This window comes from Arvicanthis niloticus, chromosome 3 (assembly GCF_011762505.2).
Source record: "Arvicanthis niloticus isolate mArvNil1 chromosome 3, mArvNil1.pat.X, whole genome shotgun sequence".
In the NCBI taxonomy this organism is placed as follows: Eukaryota; Metazoa; Chordata; class Mammalia; order Rodentia; family Muridae; genus Arvicanthis; species Arvicanthis niloticus.
Window position 1 is genome coordinate 43,059,744 of NC_047660.1, and position 20,271 is coordinate 43,080,014.

The 20,271-nt window shown below is 36.5% G+C and overlaps 1 protein-coding gene across 1 annotated transcript in view; it reads right to left on the reverse strand.

The window, feature by feature from the left end:
• Window positions 1-5,165: 5,165 nt before the first annotated feature.
• Window positions 5,166-20,271, reverse strand: part of Ccdc122 (coiled-coil domain containing 122) — a 36,744-nt gene continuing 21,638 nt past the window's right edge. Inside the window, exons 4-6 of the mRNA XM_034499081.3 lie at window positions 16,199-16,597; window positions 15,381-15,497; window positions 5,166-5,978 (exon numbers count right to left, since the gene is read on the reverse strand). Of these exons, the coding sequence (XP_034354972.1) occupies window positions 5,781-5,978; window positions 15,381-15,497; window positions 16,199-16,597 (714 nt within the window). The 3' untranslated portion in view covers window positions 5,166-5,780. The remainder of the gene's footprint in view (window positions 5,979-15,380; window positions 15,498-16,198; window positions 16,598-20,271) is intronic.

Below are 20,271 nucleotides of genomic sequence, written 5' to 3' on the forward strand. Positions count from 1 at the left end.
AAAAAAAAAAAAGTGGCATTCTCTGAGAATGTGTGTGTGAGAAAGGAATGTGTGACCTACAAACTAAAATGAAAGTGATCTAATGATCTGGCAAAGTAAAAAGATTACATATAAGGGATGAAAGTGGCCTCAGAAAAATCTATAAAGGAAGACTCTTAAGAACAGTACCATGATAACATGAAGAGAAAATATTTTCAGCCAAGTAGATGTGCTGACAGCTGGCTACCTCTGTGCATGAAAAACTTAAATCTGTTGCCCTGGAAGACAAAATAACTTTACAAGTTGTAAGCTGCTATGTTTTCCTATGTAAACTATAGATTACAAGAGCAATGGCTCTGAAAATATCTTACAGACGCTCCTCTGCCAGGACTGAATGTCTATCCTCTGTAAAACAATGCAGAGAGAATAAGAATAGCACATGAAGCAGATGCTGTGCTTTGTTTACCTTTGAAAATGTATTTGGACATGTATCTTAGATTGACAGTGTGCTATCACTGCCTCTTAACTATCTCGTACTGTATGAATGAGAAGTGCTGACAAATTTCTGTAATTTAAGGGTTTTATTCAAATTTTGACGGGATTTTTATGCCCAAGAATACTAGGGAAGAAACCTTTTAAAAAGTATTTATCACAGAAACTCTGGCTTTGCTTTTGAATTGTATCACGTCATTAATTAGGAGGTTGAAGTCTCATTACTTTGTGTCTGACTTTCCAGGATTATGTAAACAGCAACCCTGTCATTACCAAATCATATGCTATTTTTTTCTTTTTCTAAAGAGCTAGAGCTCATAGCCACCACTTAAAGGTACTACTACAAAAAAAAAATAAAATGTAATGTGTAGCATCTTGTTCTTAGCTGTATGTTGGGTGGATCTATTCTTCTATGAGTATCTGCTACAGCTTTTTTCTCTTCGTTTTGGTTGGGATTCAGTTAAACTAAAGAGAAAGTATTATACTGTAGCTAATATGATTTAGAAAACATGTTTTTATTTGACATTGCCAAATTTATCAACAAAGGACAAAAATGATGCTGTCAGAAACGCATTATATATTCAGATAACAGGGGTTATTTGTGACAGACACGTGACATTTAGTTTGGTTAATGAAAATTAAAATATTAAACAATACTTAATGAGTAACTAAAGCAAATCACAATTACACATAGTCCCGAATCAATAGATTACCAATATGGCAGTCCCAAAGCATATGAGCATGGGCCTTCAGTAACACTTAGGCATGAACAGTCTATTCTGTACTTGGTATGAGTGGCATCTCCTGAGTGAACTTTAAAAGGATCCAAAGCAACATCTGTAAACCGAATGCCATTTTCCTTAACCCAGATGTTTTCCAGATGCTGACCCTCATGCAGCATTACTTGTTACTTGTGCTTTTCAGGGCTGCTCAGTTTTAATCATAAAATTTTCTTTAGCTAAATTTATTTTATGCCTATCATCTATCAAAATGATATAAAAAATTATTGCCTGTTACAGTTAAGTTGAAGTTTACTCTTATAATCATTTCCTTATAGTACCATGCACATATACTGGGATTTTGAGCTTCAACTGTCTCTATTGAACTATGCAGTGATATCTTAGGCAAGTCTAGTATAAGCCTGCATTTGCCTACCTATGAATTGGAGATAATACTATGTTCACTCAGCATCTTGCTGTTGCTTGTGTTATTTCAGATATTCAGTGTATTGGAAAATAGCACCAGTTGTCAATTGCCTGGAAGAGATCTGGTCTAAAGATAATATGTATGGGTCATTTATGTCAGCCATAAAGGCATGTGAAAATCTGTCATGACTGCCTTTAATACATGCAATCTGGAAGCTCTATTGTTACCAAAATTGGGTTTTCAAGAAAATACTAGTCTCTTCACACTGGTTAACTCTAATTTGCCCAAAGAGTACATATTTTGAAAGTTAATATTGTGAGGTAGTAATTGCAGGTTTTTTCCCATTGTTTTCTTGCATTTATTACATGGTTCTGATCATTTAGGTAGGAGCACCTAGCAGGCTCAGGACAGATGCTGATGGAAACAAAGAGCTCCCTTGCGGGTTTTGAGCTTCATATTAGGATGCTTAAAGTCCACGACAGAAAGAATATCCAGAAATCATAGCTTTGGAAGATTGTAGCTTTTCAGAAAGAGAAAATTTGCTGAGTCACTCAGGGCAAAAAGAACTACAGAAGAGTCGGTTTATAGCAGGACATCAGAGTAGAATAACACAAGGATAGAATAACAGTTTTCAGTCAGATGAAAGTTGGCGAGCACACCCAAACCAGAATGGAACGGATGAGAGGATCCATTGTGGTTGTGCATGTATGGAGTGTTTTAGAAAAATCAAACAACCAGTCAAGTGACTGGCTGTGAAGAGGCGTGATCACAGACGGAACATTTATCTTGTCCATGACTACAGCAAGTTATTGCAGGTCCAGCATAACCAGATGATGTTTGAGACCAGCTGGAGTACACTTCTGCAAAGGTCACCAAGGTTTAAACAATGGCACTCGACCCAGGAACCCCACCCCTGCTGACAAAGGAACTTAGGTTCCCCAGGAACTTAAACCACCTCTAAAGAGAAGAAAATAAGGAAAACATAATTATAAAGGGAGAGTTTACCCAAAAGAGTTTGAAACTGAAGTCTGCATGAGAAAGACATTGTCACAGTTTGGCTAGCACTTGAATGTGTCCCCCAAGCAGCTTGGTCCTTGCTGTGGTAATGCTGAGGTCCTATAGCCTTTAAGAAGCAAGGCCTAGTGGCAAGCCCATACCTCTTCAGTGATATGCCCTCAGAAAAGATTGATACAGTTTTCCCAGGAGCCCGACTCATCCCCAGTGACTCCTTGACTTGATATTTGACAATGTAATCTGTCTTTCTGTATATGTTCCCACCACGAGAGGATACTGTAAGGAATCCTTGACCAGAGCAGGAGTTGTGCTGTTTGGATTTTCAGCTACCAATATTGAGACCTAAATGAATTTGTTTTCTGTAAAAGTACTGGGATTCTGGCATTTTGTAACAATAACAGAAAAGAGCCTAATATAGAACATTAGTTCTATATGTGTTATATGGAAGTAAAAATAACATAATTTCTATAAAGTCTTTAGGCTTTATTGATGTGTTGAAATATTACTTTTAATATACTTAAAATTTTAGGAATATTTTAGTTTGGTTGGTATTCTAGTTTGTGTCTTATTGCTATAATTAACAGCACAACCAAAAGCAACTTGGAAAAGAAAGGGTTTATTTCATCTTACATCATGAAGGGAAGTTAGGGCAGAAACTCAAGGTGGAAACCTGGAGACAGGAACTGGAGCAGAGGCCATAGAGGAATACTGCTTGCTAGCTTGCTTTCCATGGCTTGCCCAACCTGTTTTCTTATACCTCTCAGGACTGTTCACTCAGGGGTAGCACGGCCACAGTGGGCTCAGCCCTCCTATACCAATTATTAATCAAGAAAACACTGATGCACAGACTTGCCTACAGGGCAATCTAATGGAGGCATTTTTTTTTTCAATTGTGTTTTCCTCTTTCCAGATGATCCTAGCTTGTGTCTCAAGTTGACAAGACAAAAAAGAAAACCCAACCAGCACATTCGGTTCTTTGGTTTATTTGTTTGCTTATCCATTTGAGACTATGTCCCACACTGAAGCTCAGGCAGGCCTGAAATACTCGATGTGGCCCAGAATGGCCTGAAACTCCTGTACTACCCCTGTCTAAAGCCTTGCTGACCTGAAACTCCTGTACTGCCCCTGTCTAAAGCCTTGCTGAGTGCTGGGACTACAGGCCTGAGCTGCAATACCCAGTTCCTGTTTCTTCTTGATTACTGTGAAAGGCCTCCATTATCTGAAATAGTTTTCATGATTAAAAAGAACAACATGCCTTGCACATAACTATTATAAATTGAAATTCACTGCATGCATCATTATAAAAATATGCTGACCATTGTTTTCTCAAATATGATACCTCATCTCAAGTCACTTTAATTTATTTGGTTTAGATCTTTATTTTAAAACGAAGTTTCAAAAATATAACTGGAAGGTTCCAGTTTGACTAGATTTTAGCTCAGATCTTGAATTATAATTACTATGGTTGTCTCCAAGAAGCCCTGACTTGACCTCTTACCCCCCCCCCTTGCATAGTTTCCTAGCATAGTTTTTGTTTATAGATAAACAAAAATATAGGTGTGTTGTATGAAGTTATAAGACTAGATATGGCACCATCGGCAGTATGGATATGCCTGATGTTGACACTAGCTTGAGGTAAAACTAGGTGGGCCGTGGCTTAGAAGAAAGCAAGCTGAGCACTTGTGTACATATGTTCAGTGCTCTTCTGACTATAGAAGTAACACAGTCAGCTGCATTAAGTTCTGATGCCCTGGCTTCCCAGCAGAATGAACTGTAACCTGGAACTATAACTAAAATTAGCATTTATCCTCTAAGTTGCTTTTGTCATAATGTTTTACCAGGGAAATAGAATAAGAGCCTCCAACAATCCCCACTAAAGCATACTCTGCAACCTCGGATGGACTTGACTCTGGCTTCCTTAGTATCGTCTGCCTGTATCTGTTCTTTCATAGTGAATTTTCCTGAAATGATAACTCAAGCTGTTAGCAATCACAATTATAAACTCAAAAGGAGATGAGAAAACTATAACTTTTAAGTGCATATTATGCTAACAGACATCTAAACATGCAGCATCTGGCTCAACCTTGTCTCCAGCTGAGCACAGTGAGCGCTCTCACTGTGTGTAAGCTTAACCATTTCTATTTGTAGTAGTTCTTCTGAGTGATGGAACAAAGCTGATTATGTCACAGGAGCAGTCATTTGAACTGTTACTGTGGTAAGCCACGCTCAGCTATGCTGACTATTCACACCAGGCACAATGAGATCACTAGCATCGATCAGGCTTTCTATCAGCTACACACTTACGAAATGGTAGGAAGGTGAAAAGATGAATTCAAAACATCTCCTCAATGTTGCTTCTTTGAAAGTCTTTAATCCTACAAGTGAATATTTTAAAACTGTATCTTTAGTAATTAATATTTTAGTTTTGCTTCTCTGTAGTTATGTTCAACAGAGCATGAAAGAGAGCAATCTTATCTTCAGAGGTGTTTTTACATTCAATTTATTGCCATTGACAAAAAAATTGCCTTTCAATGTGAAGTACCACTTTGAAGAGCTTTATTATATGCCTGTCTCATATGATGCTATAATTTTATTTTAGTCACAATATAGGAATAAAGAATTTATAGACTGAAGAGTAAACACAAATCTTATGTACTGTAACACTCTAATATATGTTATTTAATAACAGGAAAAGGATTGCTACCTTCTGGAGAAAAGAGGAAACAATAAAACAGTTGTTGCATGAAACAGATAATGGCATTATCATGAATATTAATATTCAAGGGCTACTTTGAAGACAGTTGTAAAAAATTCTTGAACACACAACTATTCTTTATCTCAACAACTTAAGGCATTGAAAATTCAATTGTTTCTTCTAAATTTTTAATTTGTATAATAGTGAATTCAACATTGTTATAAACAGGCATTCAGGGGTATACATTTAAAATATGCACATATAGTCTTCTGCCAGCTTCCTGTAAACACTGCTATTGTCTACCTTGTGCTATGCACTATAGACAGGAAGGCACTTTAACCAATAGATACCTGATTCAAAACAGGAAAAGAAGGAAGAGGAAAAGAAAAAGAAAGTATCTGTCATTGAGACAGGCCTCTGATACTGTGCTGGCTGTTAAGAGTCCAGAAGATCATCACAGTATTCTCTCCCACAATGCTGCTGGCCTGTTCTGTATTTCACTGGCTTCCTTCTCTCCGATCTTCTTTTTTAACTCGGCTGCAGTTTTTTCCAGTTGTTGGATGTTCCACTGCCATTTCCTCCGATTTACCTGAATCTTGTTCACCTGACAATGCAAACGCTTAAGAATCGCATCATATCTCTTATGTTGTACCTGTCAGAAAACAGAGCACATAAACAGTGCTTGTGAGTGTGAGTCAATAGCCATAACAGAACAGGCACTCTGACTCCTCTAGAGGGACGCACTCGATTAGAAATAATTCACTGTAAATAATCAACAGGAATTATCTAAACAGTCAACACATTACCAATGTTGAAAGTTTTCTACATGAAATAACCATAATCTCTCTCTCTCTCTCTTTGTGTGTGTGTGTGCGTGTGTATGTGTATGTGTATGTAGAAACTGAAAATCAGAGTAATTTGAACACAGGTTCAAAGCTAACAAATAGCAATGTTTGGGATTTGACCCTGAATTCAGCACGTGGATGGAATACCTTCTGCTTGTCAAGGTCGTTGTCCATTGTTAAGTGAATGTGGCCTGAAGTTGCCTCTTTATTGGTTCCTATCTGATGAAATGCAGTCTTGGTATCTAAACTGTGAGCTTAACTTAAAAGTACACAGAGCGCATTGGTAGCACAGCTGATTCTTGCCTAGCACAGTAGCCATGCTGCAGTAATTCACAGCTGCCGACTGGTAAGACCACGCCCATTCAGAATGGTGAACAGCTGGTAAGACCACGCCCATCCAGAATGGTGAACAGCTGGTAAGACCACGCCCATCCAGAATGGTGAACAGCTGGTAAGACTGCGCCCATTCGGAACGCTGAGCAGTGGAGCTGCTCCTGCATCTCACTGCCATTTAGGTCCAGCATTGCTGCTGGCCCACACCACTCCCAGCTTTCTGCACCCCCTCTGGCTCTGAGGACTTAGCCGTTCATGTTCATGAATCACCCACTGTCCTATTACACTCAGTTGAATGTAACTGCTCTAATGTCTGTCTTGTGACTAGTTAAGAAAATGGTTGTTTTCTATATCCAGCTTAAAAGATCTAAGACAGTGGTCCTCGACCTTCCTAATGCTGGGACTGTTTAATGTAGCTCCTCATGTTGTGATGCTCAACCATAAAATTACTTTCATTGCTACTACAAACCTGTAACTTTGCTCTTGTTTGAATTGTAATGTAAATATGTGTTTTCTTATGGTCTTAGGCAACCCCAATGAAAGGGTCATTCAACTCCCAAAGCAGTAGCAACACACAAGTTGAATGCTGGTCTAAGAGATGATGTGGTGTTGTTTCCTTCCCAGTAAGTAACAGAAACATTGATTCTGAGCCATACAGTGACACACTGCAAGGCGAGGAAGCAGTGAAAATGGCAAGTGAATGGGGTCATGTGGTGGCCAAAAGAAGGCAAAGGAAAAAAGGCATTTATCTGCATTTTCTTCTTTTAACAACTGCATAGAATTTCATTGCACACTACATCGTCATTACCCACTTATCAGCAAAAGGATATTTAGTTTTTTTCTATTTCCTAGCTAGTTATTGTGAATAGGGCAGCAATGATCATGGCTGAGAACGTGTCTGTGAAGTAGGATGCTGAGGCCTTGGGGCACATGCCAGGGTTAGAGCTAGGTCATATGGTAGATCCACCGTTAGCTTTTTTGAGGCTTCTCCACCCTGACTTCTAGAGTGACCACACCAGTGTGAGATCTCCTGTGAGTCTCCCTTTCCCAGGTCCTCACCCGTCCTAAATCAATTTGTTCACTTGATTGTGGCCATTTTGGCTGGGGTAAGATGAAATCTCAAAGTATTTTTAATCTGCATTTCCTTAATTGCTAAGAATACCAAACACTTTAAAAACACTTCTTAACAATTTTCTGTCTTCTTGTGAAAACTCTGTGTTCAGATCCATACCCTAGTTTTAATTGGGTAATTTGGGGTTTTGACTTTTTCCTTTTGAGATCTTTGTATACTCTGATTAGCAATAATTATTGGACATATAGTTGGCAAGGATTCTCTCCTACTTTGTGTGTGAGAATTTGACGACCAGATCTGAGTTTTGAAGACACCACACACTTCAGATACAAGGCTTGGAGAAAACAAACTGGAAATGACCTGGAAGCCTTCTCCAGGAGGCCTAGCTCTCATGGCATTCGAACGTGCCAAGGGAGTAAAGAAACTAAAAGTCTTACCCAGTTGTAAAGTCTATGAACCACAACAGTGACCAGCATGGCAAGACATAATCCACGGTCCTAAAGTACTGCTTTTATCTCAGGGGTAATCAACAGCCACCTAAGTGTTCTTGATGCCCACTCAATGCTTGAAGAGAATTCAGAGTCACACCTGTCCCTGTAAACCTAACCAACTACTTATAGCTAATGAGGTCCTGGACCCACGAGGACAACTTACTGATGCTGCTTTCCTAAGCCTGTGTAATTCCCAACCGCGGTCTGCATATATTTCTGAATCTACAGATAAGTATATCTCTTACCCCTCAAAAAAGCTTCATTTTGCAGCAAAATGAGTATTTCAGGAATGCATAACTGGTAATTGTGTAGAGAACAATAGAATACAGTGCCGACACCTAAAGCTCAGAGAACATGGTCAAAGATTATAAAAGCCAAAGGACCAGAATGTGTGGTACATGATAGTGTTCTTTATATATGACAGTCACACTCACGAATTCTTAACAATATGGTCCCCTAAATAAGAGCTACGCAGTGTAAACACCAGCTGACAATCCAGCATTGATGGGAGACATCTCATAAGGCCTCACTCTGAAAGGAAGAGCTATAGACAAGTAATGATCACTAAGAGAGGGTGAACTGGCCTTCTCCAGGGACAACTCCTCCCATATGTTATCCAATCCCAAGCAGTCATCCCTAAACAAACATAATTAATAATTACAGAAGAGCTGGTCATGAAATTGAGAGGGAGTGAGGAGGTCCTGGGAGGGCTTAGAGTGGAGAGAGTATGGGGTGAAAAGGATGTAATTACAGTACTCATGTATGAGGATTCTTGAAAATAATAATAGCATAAAACCCCCAAATAACAGAAAGTTAAAAACCAAACCAAAACAAAAATTCCTACATTAGAACTGACTATATAAAGAACACCTATCTCGTTTGTTAAAGGCAGAGGAAGTGTTAGTGAAGGAAGTTCTGAGTGAATGCATCTTGTTGAGATGAGCATAGCCCTACGTGGACACCAGTTCTCCATATGGCCAGCCTGCAGAGGGTGCCAAATAGTGTCTGACTGTTTACGAACAACCTACTAGAATGTTCAGCCTAACAACTGCTGCTTCTTCCTCCTGGAAGCCAGAGACTGCTTGTCCACAAAGACCCCCTAACAAGACTAGCTAACTCCTCTCTCTGTACCTAATAGACATATTGAGGTTCTGATTATAGTGATAGTAGGTACCCTCCATTGGAAGTAGCAGACTCCCCAACTTGATCCTGGCTTTACTGCACATGTGCTGATGTCCCTAGTCAGGATTCCAGGATGCAAACCACATGGGCCAATACTCAAGAAACAGGTTATGGTAGTTAAACAATTCACATATAATCCATATAATTATTTAAGTCAGACAAACTACTTTTAGCATGTTCACAGAACTATATAAACATGAGCACCATCTGCTTAGAATATTTTCATTTTCCTCCCAAGAACACAAGTAACTATTAACAATTAATTTCATTCTCCTACCCCACTCTTTGCACTAGGCAACCACTAATCTAATTTTACTTTTATGCATTCGCATATTCTCGACATTTTATATAATTAGAATCATACAAGAGGTTTTTTCTGTGACTGGCTTTTATCACCTAGCATAATATATTTAAGGATCAGCTAGGATGTAGACACTATCAGTACTTCATCGTTTTACTGTCAAACAATATTCCACTGTATGATGAATCACAGTTTACTTTTCTAGTCCAACTGGTGATGAACATTTGAGTTGGTTTTAGTTATCATGACCGTACTATTGTGAATATTCATGAATAGGTCTTGGTGTGCACATACATTTTCACCTTTATTGGCCATAAACCTAAGAATAGAATTCGTAGGTCATGTGGTAATTTCATGTTAGCCCTCTGAAGAACTATTTTCCAGAATTTTACACTCCCACTTGTAATATATGAGGGTTCTTATTTCTATATACCCTCAAAATATTTATTACTGTTGGCCATTTTTGTTAACAGTCATCCTTACGGATCTGAGGTGATATCTCATACTCAAACATTTATTGTTACATTTATTTGGTGGTAGTGGTGCTTGTGTGTGTGTGTGTGTGTGTGTGTGTGTGTGTGTGTGTGTGTGTGTCATTGAGCACACGTGTGAAAGTCACAGGACAAATTGTGGAAGCTGGTTCTCAGCAAGTGCCTTTACTCACTGAGCTTCCTCATTAACCCAACATTTATCTTAAATAAAGCAATATAATCGTGTAATACTAGGTATTAGATATTAGGTATACATAATATATACATATACAATTATGTATACCTAATATATATAATAGGTATCTATCTCAGCCCTAGTATAATATATATATATATAATCAGCTTCTCAAGTAGTGCTCAGGGGTCTTTCTTTGTGCTTACAAACTGGAGACTTTTGATAGTAAATCAATACTGTAGACTAGTTCATCTTCATAGAAAATATTTTTAAACACAGGAAATAAAATAGGGTGAGCAAGGAAAGCAATTGTGTTGGAACATCACTGTGCATCAACAGCAGAACTGAAAAGGCAATATAAATATTTTAAAATATTCACATAAAATCAGAGAAGAAGGGGAAGGGGATGTTGGGGGTGGAGAGGCTGTGGAAGAAGGGGCCTGGGAAGAGAGGGGCAGCGATAGGGATGTAAAATAAATAAATTGATAACTAGGAAAAAAGAATGTTTTTTAGCATTTCTTAGTGAAAATATACTAGAAACAAGGCTTACCAACTTTTGCTTATTTGAAAATTTCATTATTTCACTTTTACTTAAGAAAAAGCATTTCATAAAATATAAAATTCTTAATCAATAGGTTTTTTCATTTTAATACCTCAATATGCTTTCTGTTGTTTACTAGCCATCAATGGTTTTGATTTTAAAAATCAATTATCATCATCTTGTGTTAATGATTTTATGCCTGCTGTAAAGTCTATTCTTTGTATTTAGTTTTAATAATTTTAATGACCTCAGATACTTTTTATTCTATCTATCTTGCTTAGAATTTACTGAGTTTCTTAAATCTTCAAGATATACTTTATTCATATTTAGATTCTTGGCCAAAATTTCTTCAATTTTTTTTTTTTTTTTTTTAGTTTTCATCTTTCTCTCTTTTCATTTCTGGATTAAAAAGTATACAGATGTCAAACTGTTTAATCTGGTCCCAAGGTCTCTGGGCTGTTTCAATTTCTTTATTTTTTTTACTCTTTTTTCTCTCGGTGCTTTGACCAATGACTTGAGTTATGTTCTAGATTGGAGAAAATCTGTGTTCTGTTGTGTCTAATCTGTTATTAATTCCACTCTGTATTTTTCATTTCAATCATTTTTTTGTCCATTCTGATTTCTGCATGGCTCTGTTACTTGATAGGTCTCCTCTTCGCTCATCATATCCATCAGGACACCGACTCTTTCCCTGTAGAACGCTTAACAGCAGTTCTCACTCTCTAGGAACTTTCAAGACAAGCAGAACTGGATTTTCAGCACTTACACATTCCTCTAGCTACAAGTGGCCCTGTTTCTCTTTCTTCAGCTCTACCATTTTATTATTAGCAAATAGGATGTTGCAAACTCTGAACTTTATCATTTTTTTCTGAAAGTATTGAGTTCTGTTCTAAATTCAATTAAACTATTGGTAACCATCTGAATTTGTAAGATTTTAATACTTAGTAGAGTATCTATTTGTGTTTTATCCTGAGGTTTAGGTCTTTAGACCAGCTTTTGTCTCAGTTATCATTATGGAAGTTGTTATACTTTGAATGTAAAGTGTCCTCACAGGTTCATGTGTTTGAATATTTGTTTCCCTGCTCATGACATAGATTTGAGAAACTGGTAGGACATTTTGGGCATGGATGCTATCTGGTTGGCACAGAGTAGTAATGGTGGCTTTAGAGAGTTTCAACCTGCTTGCCCCTCCAGCAGGAGCTCTCTGTAACCAGTCTGCAGGCAAGATGTGAGGAGTGCTGACTACATGGTCTTAGTGCTATGAACTCTGCTGTGTCTTCCCTGTTATGGAGGATGTATTAGTCAGGGTTCTCTAGAGTCACAGAACTTATGGAATGTCTCTCTATATTAAGGGAATTTATTGTAATTACTTACAGTTTGTAGTCCAGCTAACCCAACAGTGGGCAGCTATGAATGGGAAGTCCAAGAATCTAGAAGTTGCTCAGTCCCACAAGGCTAATTGTTTCACCTTGTCATCTGTATAAGCTGGAATCTGAAGAAGTAGGTTCCAACAGATGTGCTGGCAAGGAAGCGCAAACAAGCAAAGAAGAGGGACTCTTCCTTTTTCCAATGTCCTTGTGTAGGTCTCCAGCAGAAGGTGTGGCCCAGATTAAAAGAATGTACTACCAGACCTGGATCTGGAACTTACTTTGTCCTAGGCTGGCCTTGAACTCAGAGATCTGCCTACAACAGTTTCCAAGGATTAAAGGCTTGTACTACCTTGCCTGCACCTAAACTTTTGATGGATACTATGCCTCAAGATCTCCATGTCAAGATCTGGGTCAGAAGCCTGTGTCTTCAAGCCTCAAGATCTGGATCGCTGGTGTGCCCTCCATTTCTGGATTATAGTTCATTCCCAGATGTAGTCAAGCTGACAACCAAGAATAGCCATCACAAAGGACCATACCCTCTGAACTTGGAAGCAAAATAAACCCTTCCTCCTTTAAGTTGCTTCTATCATATATACAGTTGTCTTTACTACTAGGTCTCTATGGCAGCAGAAAACTTCTCTTAAAAGCAGATGGTGAAATCTCAGCTCATCAACATTTTAACTGTGTTTCCAATTGAGAACCTTGGAGTTTCATTCACATATGAGGTTCAAATTAGAGACACAGGTTTGCAAGAAAATGATATGCAAATCTGAGGTTCCTTGTAAGACCAAGTTTAGTACTGACCCAAATAACATCATGAGGAAGTAAATTTATAAAACAATATAAAAGTATTTCAAATATAGGACATTTTGTTTATAATTATTAAAAGAAAGTATATTACTAAAAACCTTAATATTACTTAATTATTAAGAGAAAGTAACAGAGCCTAGATCTTATAATTCTCTAGTACTAATTCCTGGTGCAAAAGGATTTTGTAGTATAGTGTTTACTCTAACAGTTCTTTTAATAATGAAGCTGGTTAAGTGTTCATTAGTTGTAGTAGAGTGATAGAAACTAAGGTGTAGCAGCAATATTGTTGGCAGCTTTGTAACAATTAAAATATATATCCTACTTTGACAGCTCTCTTATTGTCAATAAATATATGACCAATAAATGTTTTTAAACATGTTTAGTGTCTTCAGCAATCATGGAAATGCAAACTAAAACTACTCTGAGATTCCATCTCATCCCGATCAAATGGTATCAAGAGAAGAAACAACAGGAAACGCTAGAGAGGCTATGGCAAAGAGAAGCCTTATTTATGGCCAGCAGGAATACTGCTTTGTATAGCCACTATAGGGAACAGAGTGGATGCTTCTCAAAGTATTAAAAATAGAACTTCTATATGACCAAGAGTATCCTCCCTGGCCATACACACAGGGGCTCGTCCTATTGTAGAGATCTGTACAGGCATGTTTATCACTATTCTTTATCATAATTACAAAGAAACAGATGTCTAAGAACATATGAATGGATAGTGTAATGTGGTATATATATACAATGAAATTTTATTAAGTTAAAAAAGAAAAGTGAAATTATGACATTTATGGACAAAGATATAGAACTGGAAAACACTATTATAAGTGATATAATCCAAGCTCCAAATGACAAATACCAGACTTTATCTCCCATATACAGATCCTAGCCTCTAACTGCTAATTACGTGTCTCAAGGTGAGGACAAATATAAAAGCCAGGAAACCAGAGAGGGGCCCTGAGCCTGGAGAAGAAAACCTTTAATGGAGGCATGGGGAGACAAGAGAACAACAAGGGGATTTCTGGGGTGAAAGTGCACAGTGGGGAAAGGGATGGGAGACAAGGGAGGAAGAGGAAAGGATGGCCAACCAAAATGAAATGTATATGCAAATCACACTGGAAACCTAAACTGTAAGGTAATTCAAAAATAAAATATTGTTTAAAAAGAAAATACAGAAAAAAATGTGTTGAAGTGAATGCTCATTTATTGTTTGCTGATTTTTGGTTGTTGTTTAGATATACATGCATAAAGTACTTTCATGTCACTACTCATGGGTTTCCATTTGTTTGACATGTCCTTGTCTTTTCTCCTCATTTATATGTCTTACAAATATTTCTAAGAGCTGGTCTTGTCTTTTCTATTGCTATGAAGTAAAAATACTTAACCAAAGAGTCTATGAAGGTAATTTTGTCTTTTAAAATTGTTAATACATTTCTTGAATGCTCTAAGAGAGTATGCACAGGTAGTATGAGACAGGATTCCACCTAGCACTCTCCACATAGTCAGCCAATGTTGTGTTTATTTGTGTGTGGAGGAGGTGGGCATGGTGCAGTGTGGTGTACTGTGATTGTATGTGTGGGCAAGTGAATGCACAATGGCACGTGTGATATTTATATCAGAGGTCAGAGGATAACCTGCATTCAGGTTATTAGGCTTGGCACCAAGCACCCTCAGCCACTGAGCCATCTCACTGGGAGTTCAGCTTATTTCACTTCTGCCATTCATGCATGCTTTCATTGCTTCTTTATTTTGGTTTGGAGACAGAGTCTCACTGTACAGCCTGGACTGGCTTCTACCTTGTGGCAATCTTTCTGCCTTAGTATCCCAAATGCTGGGATGATCAGCAAGAACCCAACCTCATTTCATTTTATCTAGAGTTATTTTTAAACTTGACTCTTGAAAGTTGCAAATATTAAATTAAGAAGAGTTAAACAGTGATGCTTTTTACTTCTCTTTAGTCTATTTTCAAGATTCTAATGTCTAGAATGGTCATCCTTTTAAACCATCTAAGCCTCTGCTCTATACCATTAATTAGGTACCAAGTGGTAGGCAGAATGAGACCTGGAAAAATTCCAGAGAACTCTAAGCCAGACATTTTTTTTTTTTTTAAGCAGGTATTACTTTACAGATTGGCTTCAAACTATTCTTCCAAGTGCTAGGATTATAGGTATGTTTCATGCCTATAGATAGATATATCTATCTATATATCTGATATAGATAGACCAGACTTAATGTGAACACTTGCTTTGTTTGAATATGTTCACATGTTTTAATGGAGTGTTATCTCCTATTATATTTTAATGGCTTATATTTAATCAAGTTCTTTCTTGTTCCCTAGCTGTTTTGAAAATCAAGAGTAAACTGTGGAAATACAAATATAGCATAAGTTTAAGACAGGGTCTCATGATATATTTAAATATAGATAACTAAGACTCACCTCTATTTCTTTTCTTAATTTTTCATGTGTCTTTTTCTCTTCTTCAAGAAAAGATGTTTTCTCAATGATTGACTCTTTTATTGTCATAATTTTATTCTTTAGCTCTGAAATGTCTTCCTGGATATTTGTAAAATTTAAAAAATACAAGTCAAAATGAATCCAAGACTTTTTCAGTACTTTCCTAATGTATATAAACTAGCAAAAATCAAAATTTAGACTTGAAAATAGGGTTAGATCATTGCTTTTATTGCTATACAAGATAAAGAACCACTGTTTGCACAAAGCAAACCTGGACTTCAAACAAACTGAAAACAAGATAAAACACGAAGAACAGCAGCAGTTGGCTGATGCACCCGACAGTAGTGCACAGGACACTTTTTAATGCTCGAGCAAGGAGTGGAAGGTATTTTAAGTTGCTTTCCCTGTGGTCCTCAAGGAATAGTGAGAGGAATACAAAGATATCCAACATTCAATTATGAATTCAGCTTGTGTGCATTAATCACATGAAGTGATTTGGTCAGCATTCTTCAGAACAGAAGCTAACAGCTGAACCTTTTAGATTAATTGCTCACTGTGATTTTGACCATATATATTTATAAATCCATGGGTGATTTATAAATATCTCCTTTAAGCATCTGTACATTTAGAAAATTGCTATTTAACTTACATATCTGATTGCTATATGTACTTACTTAAGTTTTAAAAATTGTGAAAATAGTTTCTGAATGTAGAACTATATGTATTTTATTAATTTGATTATTATTTACTAGGTATACTTATAAAAAACATAAGAGGGTTTGATAAGTATCACTTCAAACCTTTATTTGTATTGTGTAGTTCCCTTGTGAATCTTGGAGATTTTCCATAAGAGCCTCTTTCATTGTCTTTAGGTTTTTGATGAGCTCTCGTTTTTCATAGAGTTCAGTCATAAATGAACACTGGCTTTTTATCTCTCCTAAATTATCTTTATAAGCTTTTATTTTTACATAATATGCATTATATTTTATCATTTGTTCCTCAAATTTTTCTTGGGCTGTTTCTGTATCAAATTTAAGTTTTAAACTTTCTGAATACAAGGATCCAATTTGAGCTTCTAAGAGTCCACACTGAAGTTTAGAATTCTCCATGGCAGCATCTTGCTGATGCATTTGCCTGTCTGTTTCTTTGGCTTCTTCAGCAATAGTCGCTATTTGTTTTTCAAGATCATGAAGTTCAATCTGTAATGTATTTCATAAATATCATTAATAATTAGTAGATTGTTTAAACTGAGAGAAAATCATTATTTTAAATCATAACACATATAAAAAATCACAACATAAAATGTACATTTATAAGATATAGAAAAATGATTCATAGTAGAAGACATGCAATAGCATAATATACACTTATTTTAAAATTATAGAAGCATCCCAAGGTTGTGTATTTCTTACTTGCTCATCAAATTCTAAAGGATTAAAATTATATCATTTTAGCAACTTATGTGTAAAGAAGATATTTGGTAACTTTAAAATACTTTTATATGTACCAGAATTATTTGTTCAAATAAGATTGTAAGGTAAAAATTATATAGCCCAGAGTTAAGTAACCCAGAGACTTTACTGTGTCTTTACTGATTTTTACAAATTTCTATGATCACACAAAACAAGCTTAATAACCCCATCCAAATGTAATTTTCTTCATTTGCAAAATAAATACAAAGGTACCTACTTTGCCTTCCTGGGACATCAGTCATTGCTTACTCTTATCTCTTAGATAAAACCTAGTTTCCATATGACCAGTTTTCTTTGGCTCTTCTTACTCAGCTCTTACTATTACGTCTCGGTGTCAGCAACCCCTTCAAATATGACTTTCTTAGTGTTTACTCACCATATTTTCTCTCATCATTCTCTATATATGTATTAAGCAATTAGATAAATGGTCCCATTTTATTGTATTTTCTGCTGATGGTTCACAGAACCATATGTGATTATTAAGTTCAATATTCAACTGCCACGGGCCACTTCAAATTCATGATGTACCCAGATCAGACTTTCCTTCCTTCCTCTCTAACCTATTTCTATTCATATCAGTTAACAGTTGCCACTACCATAAAACCCCAGTGACATACAAGACAGTGGTATTTATCATGGACGTGCGTGCCTGGGAGATGTTAGTGTTGCTAGGTGATGCATATGCTTGACAGCAGGGCGCTCTGCCTGATGGCTCTGCTGATTTTGGTTAGGTTTGCTCTTATGCCTTGGGGTTGTAGTATTTCTTTGTTAAATGGCTTTTAGGAGAAATGCACTCTAAGTCCTCTTAAACAAGGGATAGGTCTTGGCATTTCTGAAAAAGGAAAACTAAATCGTCCCATGTGAAGCTAAGCATACTTCTGATGCAGGCTACACATGTAAAAGGTAAAAAGGAAAGAAGGAAGGCTCCGGTGAGCTGCTGAAGCCCTCAACAGTTACTATTATTATGGCTACTGTACAAAGGATAAAACTGAAGTTCACGGATGTTAAATAGGAAAGGCAACAAAGCGTGGAATCCTGACTGAATCTAGGAATACTTGATCCTGTGGTTTGCAATTTTTATTTTATTTGCTAGATCAATAAATATATGAGGTATGTCTTTTTAATAATATAAATAGATCTACAGTTTAGTCAACAAAAATAGAAGTTGGTAAGAATGTTATACCTAGCAAAGCCTTTTTAAAATTGAGAGAGAAATATATTTCAAAACAAGCACAAACTAAGGCAGAGCATGACCACCAACCCACTACTCCAGAAGATATTTAAAGGAATATTATGCAAAGAAAAGGAAGAAATGCAGTCTTGATAATGAGAACACAGGGGAGAATAAATTTCCGAAGAGGGCTAAGCAAAGGAATCCATCATGTTCAACCCAATAAACTAGTAACCCTCTGATACTAATAGGATGGGAAGTACAAACAATTATCCAACTAGCCATAAAACTAACCAACAAAATTATTGGAATTACTAAACATCTGTCTATAAAATAACCTTAAATGTAAATGACCTCAATTTACCAGTAAAAGAACATGGACTATCTGATTGATTTTAAAAACTAGATACAACTTTGTCTTCAAGAAAAACACTTTAATTGTAAGGACACCCACACTGAGGGTCAAAAAATGAAAGATAATCTAGCCAGCAAACAGAAACTGAAAAGAAATTGCATATCTATTCTGGTACATGATGAAGTAGACTTTGAGCCAATATTATCAAAAAAATTAAGAGGACCATAATATATTAATAAAAGGAAAAATACATGAGGAGGACAAAATAATTTAGGTACATATACATCAAACATTGAAGCTTCTATAATGGACATAAAATGTACTGCTTCAGCAGTAATGAGTTATGTAAATCTCTCTACTAAACTAAACTAAAAATCATCTAAACTAAAAATCAACATAGTTCAAGTAAATATAAGTTAAATTATACCAAAACTTAAACAGACTTAACAGATACACAGAGAAGAGTCCATCCAAGAGACGCTGAACACACATTCTTCTTAGCAGCTCATCAAATCTTCTCTAAAACAACCCATATCCTAGGACACAAATTAAGTCTTACCAAATACAAAGAATCAAAGTAAGTCATTGTATCTAATCAGAAGTAACAAATAATAAAATATATAAAGAGTACAGAAATACATGGACATTAAACTGTGCAGTTCTGAATGATGAGGGAGTCAGTGGAGAAGCCAGAGAAGGACTGAAAAGTGCCTTGAGTTGAATTGTGCTGTTTTGGGCCCCCTGGGCTTAAGCAGTTACTCACTTAGTCCCCTATTCAGGAGTTTTGGGGGAGGTGGTATGCCCTGCTGGAGGAAGTGCATCCTTCAGGGCAGGATTTGAGAGCTAATAGCATCTCCCCACTTCCAGTTTACTCTCTGCTTCTACTTTTTGGTTGAAGATGAGATTTCCCAGCTTCCTGCCATACGTACCTGCTGCCACTCCTCATAGCCATTATGGGCTCTCCCTCTAGAACTGTAATCCAAAATAAACTCTCCTTTCTGTAAGTTGCCTTGGGTCCTGATATTTTATTATAGCAAAAGAAAGGTAACTAGTACAGAAGTGAAGATCAAAGCACTACTTACTAGAACCTTTGGGATACAGCTAAGGCAGCTAAGAGGAATGTTTATAATGAATATCTACATAAAACAACTAAAAATGTCTGAAATAAATAGCTTAATGATACGCCTCAATGTCCTTGAAAAATCAAAAACAATCTAAACTTAAAAGCAGCAGATAACAGGAAATAATAAAGATCATGACATAAAAGGAGTTTAAAAGGAAACTCTTACAAAACTACTTACAAAATTGGCTCTTTGAAAAAATAAATAATATTGACAAATTCTTAGTCAAACTACAAACATCAACAACAACAAAAATGATATGGGCTAGCAAGATAGCTCAGCAAGTAAAGGTGCTTACTGCCCAGCTTGACAACTTGAATTTTATCTTAAGAAATTAAATAGTGAAAAGAGGGAATGGATTCTTTTAAGTTGGGACACCAGTGTAGATACACACAGTTTCACAAGTAAATAAATAAAATGATAATGCATAAATCAACAAAATTAGAGATGAAAAGGGAGAAATTACTACATAAAGCAATAAAATATGCATTTTCATTAAAGAATACTTTGAAACTCATAAACCAAGAAACTAAAAAATATAGATGAAATGAATACATTTCAAGATATAGATAACCTACCAAAATTAAAGTAGGGACAGATATAAAGTATAAACAGATCCATAATTATCACTGAGATTAAAGCAGCAACAGAGAAACTTCCCACAATGAAAACTTCAGGTCCAGACGCATTCACTGACAAATTCCACCATGCCTTTAAAGGGCTAGTTCTAAGGCTCCTCTGCACTGACCATCTT